The following is a 9,078-nucleotide window of genomic DNA, read 5'->3' as shown; positions in this document are numbered from 1 at the left end:
AAAATTCAAAAAATATATATAAATGCATAAATAATTTCAAAAAATGTATAATAAAAAATTTAAAATATATATAAACATAAAAAATAATTGTTGACAAAAAATAATAATATATAAAATTTTAAAATATATAAAAGAAAATTAATATTTTAAAAAGTTGTGTAACAATGAATTTAAATTTATATTAATATTAAATAAAAAAAGCCCCTCCATCAAGTTGGTTTTTGTGGATACTTGGTCCATAAAAGTAAAAGAAACAAGAAATCATACGAAGAGGACCAGGAAATTTGATAAAAGAAAAAAAGAAGAGTGAAACATAGCTAAATATATGAAACAGAGTATTCAAGTTGCCTATAATCAAGTTGGGTTTTTAATGAAAAGATAAAAGAAAAATAAATATTATTATTTAAATATTTTTTTCTAAATGACACTACATGATACATAATTCACACTGCATAATATAATAGAAAGGGGGAGAGAGGGATGCGAGGGGGTGTTAAACAATACAACAAAGATAGAAAATAATGCTTAAAGTTTCATTTTCATTAAATCTTTCATGCCTGAAAATACTTGAGCTAGAGTATTTATACAATAAGGAATACTTTTGCTACCAACAATTATATCAACACTAACCACATTAACTACTAGTAACTAACTTACAATTGACTTACAACTGACTTAACAAACAATATTTATCTTAACATTTCCTTGGTTCTCCAACTTTTGCTAAACTGATCTTCACTTGACAACACTCGTAATGTTTCTCTAAAAGTAGAAAACTACTTTAGTGTAATTGGCTTTGTAAGCACATTAGCCACATGTCTTTCTGATGGAACAAAATTGACCTGCAACATGCCATCAAGAACTTCCTTACGCATAAAGTGATAATCAATTTCCACATGCTTCACCTTAGCATGATAAGTAGAGTTTGCAGCCATTTTCATTGTTGATGTGTTATCACACCATACAACTATCGGTTGTTTTACAGACACACCAATCTCAATTAGAAGTTTATTTATCCATAACAACTTAAAAACACAATCTACTAGGCTTCAATACTCTGTTTCTGATGAGGATCTGGACACAACAACTTGCTTCTTAGAGCACCATGCAACTGGATTGGGACCAAGATAAATGCAATAGCCTGTAGTTGATATTCTATCTTCAACAATAGAGGCCTAATTAGCATCAATGTAGCCAACTAGGTCAAACTGTCTTTTTGTAAAATATAAACCATAATTCATAATGCCATTCAACTACTTTAGCATTCTCTTTACAGCCTTCTAGTGAGTGTTACAAGGTTCATTCATGTACTGACTAAGCTTGTTGACATAGAATGCAATCTCTGGTCATGTAATGCACACATATTGTAGTTTGCCAATAACACTCCGATATTCATGAACATCAACAAGTAGACTACCATCTGTAACAATCAACTTGGGATTGCCTACCATAGGTGTAGGTGAAGCAATGGCTGTAGCCATGCCTTTGCTATGAAGCAAATCTAAAACATACTTCTTCTAAAAGAAACAAATCAACACATGAGGTGCGGTAAATCTCTATACCTCAAAAAAAGTAAAATTCACCCATGTCTTTAAAAGAGAACTTGTTGTGAAACTGCATGATGACTTGGCTGATTTCTTCAAATGAGCTACTTGTTACAGCTATATCATCTACATATACCATTAGAAAAATTGTTGAGTCATTAGTTATTCAAAAAAACAGTGATGGATCAGCTTTAGAAGCTTGAAAACCAAGGTGCTCTACCAAATGTTGCCTCAAGGTAAGAAACCAGGCTCGAAGGGCCTGTTTTAAACCATACAATACCTTGTTCAATTACACACAAGTTGTTCTCGATTGGCTCCATACATCGTAAAATCTGGTGGCTGATCCATATAAATTTCCTCAGTCAATGTGCCATTAAGGAAAACATTATTCACATCAACTTTCCTTAACACCCATCCATTAGTAACAACAATTTCCAGAATAGTCCGTATTGTTACAGCTTGAACCACAGGGCTAAAAGTATCACAAAAATTAGAACCAACATGTTAAGAGAACCCCTTAGCTACTAGTCTTGCTTTATACCTATCCATAAATCCATCAGACTTCTTCTTCATTCTGAACAACCACTTACAACCAGTTGATCTCTTAAAAAGTAGGAAAGGGCAAAGGCTCCAAGTATTATTTCTGAGAAGAGCTTGTAACTCCCTGTTCACCGCTTCTTGCCAATAACATGAGTTCATTGCTTCATGAATATCAATAGGTACAGTAGTAGATAAACCATCAGTAGGCACATATAAGATGAACTAGTTAACTTGGTGATGTATGCTTTTGGTTTAAAGGTTCCTACTTTTGCATGAGTAACCATAGGATGAATACTAGTGGCTTGAGATGGCTAACTTTGAAGTAGACACTGAGTTGGTGGATGGGAAATAGCTAACACATTATTAGAAGGTGAAGATGTTGACACACTAGGAGAAGCTGATATAGAAGTTGAATTTATTATTGTATTAGATGATATAGATAAACTTGTGGACTCGTGAGGTGACCTTTGATTTGAAAATAAGGAGGATGGAAATATAACTAATTTAGAACTAGATGGTACAATTGAAAGACTACTGGACAATTTGGATGTATGTAGAATATTTTTAAATGGACAAATACTTTCATGAAACATGACATGACGAGACACAAACACCCTACCTAAAGGATCTCGACACCTATAAACTTTATGTTGAGGAGAATAACTTAAGAATGTACGTGGAACTGATCAAAATTGAAGTTTGTTAGTGTTATAAGGGCTAAGGTTAGGAAAACATAAGCAACCAAGCACTCTAAATGGTAGATAATTAGGTTTAACACAAAATATTTTTTCATAAGGAGAGATATTGCCTAAGGATAGAGAAGGTAACCTGTTTATCAAATAAACTACACTTCTGAAAGATTCATACCAATAAGTCAAGGGCATGCAGGCATGAGCCAGCATGGAGAGACCAGATTCCGTAACTTGTCTGTGTTTTCGCTCAACAATACCATTTTGCTCAAAGATGTACGGACACGTGAGCTTGTGAGAGATACATATTTGTGACAAATACCATTTCAATGCTTGAAACTCACCCTCTCCATCCGTCTAAAGTAATTTTAATTTGACCCCAAGTATTCGTTCAACTTGCTGATGAAACTGAGGAAAAACTGTAGTATCTAACTTTTTCTTTAAAAAATAAAGCCATGTGTATCTGGTATAAGCATTTTTAAAAGCAACATAATAAGAGAAGAACATACTGAGCTGGCTCCCAAACATCTACAGCCACCATATGAAGAGGAGCAGTGCATTCAGATTTAGAAGTAGAAAAAGGCAATTTATGTTCTTTGCCCAAATGACAACAAACACAATCAACCAAATTTTTATTATCACACAAGTACATTATAACGAGTCAAAGCTTTCTTAAGTGTAGCTAAACATGGATGCCCTAGTCTAACATGCCATACAACTAAAGGAACATATTTGATAGCAACAAGAGACTGTGTTTAAGAAGTAGGTACAATAGATTTGACAGCATCATTTAAATGCAACTTGTAGAGACCATCATGAATCGATCCTTGAAGAAGCACATCTTGAGTCTACAAATCACGCACTTGACATCTATAGGAAAAAAAACTCAAACACCACCTGATTATCCTTTGTAAATTTAGACAGACATCAGGTTTTCAATAATACTAGGTACAAACAAGAGAGACCTCATATACAACAGACGAGAACGAGTAAGTAAAGATGGCAGACTAGTATGAAGAATAGGTAAGGCAGATCCATTACCCACATACACTTTACCCGGGTCATTGTATAGAGTGCTTTGTTCTATTGTTGAAGTAGAGTGAGTGAGATGATGTGTGGCACCAAAGTTTGGATACCAAACATTATCTCCAATAGTGTCAGAAGTAGCAACATAAGCTTGAGGATTAGAACTCAAGACAGGAGTAGTTGTTGAAGCATTTCCAGGCTACGATGTTAGACAAAACAAGTTAAACCATGCATTTCCAAGAGTTGGAGAAGGTAAGAAAACCCAATTTCCATATGGAACCATTGTAGAAGAAGGCATTGGTAAACTAAATAAAGGCACCCATGATGACATTGATGATCCATTACTAAACATACACACATTTGCTTGTGGAAATAACCAACTCTTGTAAGTAGCATCAAACCTATGATAGCAACGATCAACAAGATGCCCTATTTTTCCACAAAGCTGGTACTGAATGCAATAGCTACACATGCGACCACGTCCTCGACCATGTGAGGAACCCAAAGCAAGAAAATAAGTAGGATTTGAATCACTATCTACCACTGAAGCAGTCTGTTGATGAGTAACCATGTTTGCTAAACTAGGAATCTCAGCTAAAGCAGATTGCATTTGTGCTTCAACATCAAGAAGCATAGTAGTAATATTCTAAACACTAGAAGGTAGTTGGCTTGCTAACAGTTATAACTGATTCATACTTAGGAGAAAGACCATTGAGAATGGCAGTAACATGCTCATGCTTATAATGTTCTCACCACAACTAGCAAGACTATCACAGTAGCCTTTAACCTTCATCAGGAAATCCTTCATTAACAAATCTCCCTTGCACTGAGAATGGAGAGCACGTCTATAGAACATTAATCTAGATGTGGTCCTACTACCATATATAGTAGCAAGTGTATTCCATATCTGTGCGCTAGAATCCATGCTAATAAGTTGAGGTAACACATTTTGGCTAATAAAAGAAAGAAGCCAATATGCAAACATACTTTCCTGTTGCTTGTATAGCACAAAAGCAGGGTTTTCTTGAAGCACACCATTTTCATCAAAGATCATCGATGGAGGAACAACAGTTTGAGGATCAAGAAAATGTTGCAGCTTGTAAGTTTTTTTGCAAGAAGTACCTATTGACGACATAACAAATAATTGGAGTTATCAAGAAGAATATTAATCTTCTTGGTGGAAAAGAAGTGACTATCAAAAGTTGAATAAAAAACCATTGTTGGTGCAATGGAACAACCATGAATGCTCTACAAATCCTCAAAAATCTGTAAGGAGAGAGACTTTTGATACCATATTAAACAATACAACAAGGATAGAAACGAAATGTTTAAAGTTTCATTTTCATTCAATCTTTCATGCCTGAGAATACTTGAGCTAGGGTATTTATACAACAAGGAATACTTTTGCTACCAACAATAATAACAGCACTAACCACATTAACTGCTAGTAATTGACTTACAACTGACTTAACAAATAATATTTATCTTACAGAGAAAGAGGGAGAGGGATGGGGGAAGGGGGATATTGGGGGAGAGTATTTTTATTATTAATTTAATATTAATATTAATATTAATATAAAATTAAAATTTATTAATATTAATATTAATATAAAATTAAAATTTATTAGTATATATATTTAAAATAATTATGTATTCTTATATATTTACAATTTTATATATTATTATTTTCAACAATTTTTTTATATATTTTTTAAATTTATTATTATATTTTTATATATAAAATTTTTATGTTATTTTATATATATTTTTTAAAATTTTAGAATTAGAAATAAATTGAAATAATTTGTAAATTTGTAAAATTTATTTTTTAAAATTATATGTAAATCAATATAATATGTATATATAATTAAAATTATTATTATTTAAAAATTTGATAGTTAGTTGAAAAAAAAAACAGCCCAGTTGGTTTACCCTAAAAAGAAACATCGAGATTTGCAGGCAATCGACAAAAGGGTCAGCGTTGGCGCGGGGAGTGCGTGGTGAGTTTTGGAGGTAAAAAGTCAACAATTTTCAACATGCCTCGTTATAAAGAAGATCCGCCAGCGGTTCGCGTCTATACAGTCTGCGATGAATCCAGGTCAATCCTTTCCTTGTTCACTTACCAATTGTTTCCAGTTGAAGAATTCAAATTCATTTTATTTCACAAACAAATCATCAAAAAGTCCTAAAATTGAAACTGTTGAAGCTAAAATCTATCTTGCCACAAACACAACCAAAAATGAAATTGAATTGTTGGTTGACAGATATTTGATTGTGAGGAACGTTCCCGCGTTGGGATGTGGCGATGATTTGCTGAAACTCTTCGCTAATTACGGAGACGTTGAAGAGTAAGTAAGTTCTCTCTCCTTTTTTATTTTTTCCTTTCCATTTTTAATTATTTGAAGAAAAATTTTGATGATGCTTATGCTCACATTTGCCTTTCAGATGTAAACCAATGGATGCAGAAGATTGTGAGCAATTTACTGATGTTTATTGGATCAAATTTCGACTCGTTAGCAATTGCAGGTCATTGAACTTGGCCCTTTTCTAACATTTTCCTCCAATAACTGTCACACTGTTTCATGTACTTAGTCAATAATATACCTCTGTTGGAAAGCTAATTTGAGTATGCAACCATGGAAATTGGTGAAAAACTGAATATATATTTTGTTAACCATTTAACCCATTAGGTTTGCGAAGAGAAAATTGGACGAGTTTGTGTTCTTGGGGAATCGTTTGCAGGTCTCATATGCTCCTCAATTTGAAAGCCTTGATGACACCAAAGATAAGTTAGAAGGCAGAAGGAAAGAAATCCTTGCAAGATTGAATTGTATGCTTATACATTACTCTAAAAATTTAGCTTTTTGACGTGCCTATCTTTTACATATAATTGGAAAAAAAGAATGTCCATGTTTCAAATAGGAACTGCTTTCTAGTTGTGATTATATTTTCTTATGCATGTTATGTTGTTATGCTGTGATATCAGCTCAAAGATCTAAAGGGCGTCCGGTTCATCGCATTCTCTCTTCCAATGAGGCTCCATCACTTCCTGCTTCATCTCATCATATTCCTAACCAGATTAATAATCGACTGAGGTAGTATGCTGTTCAAAATCATGTTGCTACTGTCATCATTATTTCCTTTTTGCATTCTTTCTCTAAATAAACTATGGTTTTTCCTCTCCTTAGGGATGTTGGGGATGCAGAGTTCAGGTCTCACAGTAATAATGCTCAAATAACAAGAGTGTCATCTGACAAGGTGTGGAATACTTTCTAACAACATCATCCCAGATTTTAATCCTTTAACTTGTTTACTGTTTGAAAGTAAAAATTAACTCATTTTATTTCTTTCTTCTTCTTCTTTATTACAATTTGACCAGTGAAGTTCACTGGCACTACATGGTATTCTAGTAGTTGTTTATGACTTAGATGAAGTATGTTGTAAGGCTAAGTTTGTAAATGCCTTTCAGCTGCCGACCCCAGTTGAATTAAGTTAGGTCCAGTTGATTGAATTAGGACAGAGTACATGTCATTCCTGAGTATGTATAATCTTCTTTTATTGTGCATCTGGCTGTGTATTATAATGCTTTAATTTAGGGCTTTGTTTGTGTAATCCATTTTGTTGCGACTGAGATGGATTGGGTTTTGTTACTGGTCAAAATGGATTTATTGGGATTACATTTAGGAGCTGATTGTAGCATTTTCCCGTCACCCTAACATAAATGAAATGTCAGAAAGGGTGTTAAAGAGAGAAAAAAGCCTTGCTAATCTTTGGGTGTTTGAGTTTCACATTTTGGTCCTTGTTTTAGACTTACTGGTGGAAACAAACAATAAATTGTTGGAACTTCTTCTAAAGGAAAGTTTGTTGTTACCTTCCATTATTTTCTTTTCCTTTTTCTTAATTGCTCAGATTTGAATGTAGACGTATGCCTAAAGATCCAGAAGTTTCACTCCTCTTTGAAACAATTGAGCTAAACATGCTAAAGCATTTTGATCTAGATGTTCTTTTAAATTTGTGGGTGCTAGAATGCTAAAGTGTTTGATGGGGTTGCTGAAATGTTGTTTCACTCCTTACCAAGAATAGGTTCTGTCAGTCAAGTACTTTTTATATTTTTAGGTTCTGTCAGTCAAGTACTTTTTATATTTTTATCATTTTTACATGAATATATTTACGAATATACATTTTAGTTTTATATATGCCACTTATATGGAAACTGCATGCTGAGATTTTGAATTGGTTTCAAACTATTTAGTAACTCATATTGGCGCTATAAGTGCTATTATATAAAATATTATTATTGTATATTAACATCTGACTCAAATCAATGCATATGCGGCCGAATAACTAGAAATGAATTAGGTGTTTGTCGGTTAACTGTTGCGCTGTTTTTCACCATTGCTTTCTTTGCTTTTGCTATAGTTCTTTATTAATGCCTTGGTTGCTATAGTAATATAAGAACATTATACTTGGTTGTGGAATTTGTGTGATAAATATTTGCTCTATGCTGATATGGGGACTGCTTTCAGGACTACTTCCCTTCCCAGTCAATGAATCAGACGGTTAAAACGGTTAGGGACAAACTCAATAAGGTGATAAATCTCTGAACTGCATGATTGTCTTGTCTTTAGAGAAATAATTTAGTTATGTTATATTTTCATAGTAATATGACTTTTTTTTTTTAACCTACTCTCTACAATTTCTTGCTTTAGATTCAATCAAGCACTGAACATTTGCAAGCCGGACCTACACCCAAGAAAACACGAGTGGACAATAGAAGAAGAATCTGATCAACCTTACCTTTAAGATATGCTTATCTACAAGTTAGTTTTTCTAGTTTTTGTTAAATTCGCTCTAATGAAATAGAGAAGGAATGGAATGGTATTCGGAGGGAATTGAATAGAGATATTATGCAATTTGGTTGGGTGGAATGTAATAGATGAGGAATAGAGTAATACGTTGTTTGGGTTACAGAATATGCAAAGAATAAACAAAAATGTCAATTTTTACCCTTTATTATAAAATCATATTTTTATTTTAAAAATTTATTTTAGTAAGATATTAATAATCTATTTAATAATTATAAGATATTATTAAAATATTATTTTTAGAAAGCATTATTTTACAATTTATAAGATGTTTCATATTAAAATGATATAGTATAATATTTTAAATTTATTATTATTTAATCAACCTAAGCATTTTATATTTTTTTCAAGTAGACTTTTTTAACAAAATATTAAAAATGTTATATTAAAAGGTCAATGATGTTACGATTAACC

The 9,078-nt window shown here is 32.7% G+C and overlaps 1 protein-coding gene across 2 annotated transcripts; it reads left to right on the top strand.

Moving 5' to 3' along the window:
- The first annotated feature begins 5,692 nt into the window (after positions 1-5,692).
- On the top strand, positions 5,693-8,840 carry LOC107916836 (RNA-binding protein 48). Of its 2 annotated transcripts, XM_016846205.2 has the most exons (8): positions 5,693-5,897; positions 6,064-6,147; positions 6,245-6,325; positions 6,490-6,629; positions 6,786-6,894; positions 6,988-7,057; positions 8,326-8,388; positions 8,509-8,840. In XM_016846205.2, the coding sequence occupies exons 1-8, from the start codon at positions 5,836-5,838 to the stop codon at positions 8,584-8,586; spliced, it is 687 nt and encodes a 228-aa protein (XP_016701694.2). In that variant the 5' UTR covers positions 5,693-5,835; the 3' UTR covers positions 8,587-8,840. The 2 variants fall into 2 exon arrangements, with proteins under 2 accessions (XP_016701694.2, XP_040966874.1); XM_041110940.1 differs by having other exon boundaries at positions 5,711-6,147.
- Positions 8,841-9,078: the final 238 nt, after the last annotated feature.

Source organism: Gossypium hirsutum, chromosome A01 (assembly GCF_007990345.1).
Source record: "Gossypium hirsutum isolate 1008001.06 chromosome A01, Gossypium_hirsutum_v2.1, whole genome shotgun sequence".
NCBI lineage: Eukaryota > Viridiplantae > Streptophyta > Magnoliopsida > Malvales > Malvaceae > Gossypium > Gossypium hirsutum.
The sequence above is the reverse complement of the archived record's forward strand: the minus strand, read 5'-3'. Positions and strand labels throughout refer to the sequence as shown.

Excerpts from the sequence above, each read along its gene's own strand:
- LOC107916836 (XM_041110940.1), top strand. The coding sequence starts at position 5,888 with ATGAATCCAGGTCAATCCTTTCCTTGTTCACTTACCAATTGTTTCCAG. Across the intron at positions 6,895-6,987 it reads CAGATTAATAATCGACTGAG|GGATGTTGGGGATGCAGAGT; the intron begins GTAGTATGCTGT and ends TCCTCTCCTTAG. Across the intron at positions 8,389-8,508 it reads TTAGGGACAAACTCAATAAG|ATTCAATCAAGCACTGAACA; the intron begins GTGATAAATCTC and ends TTCTTGCTTTAG.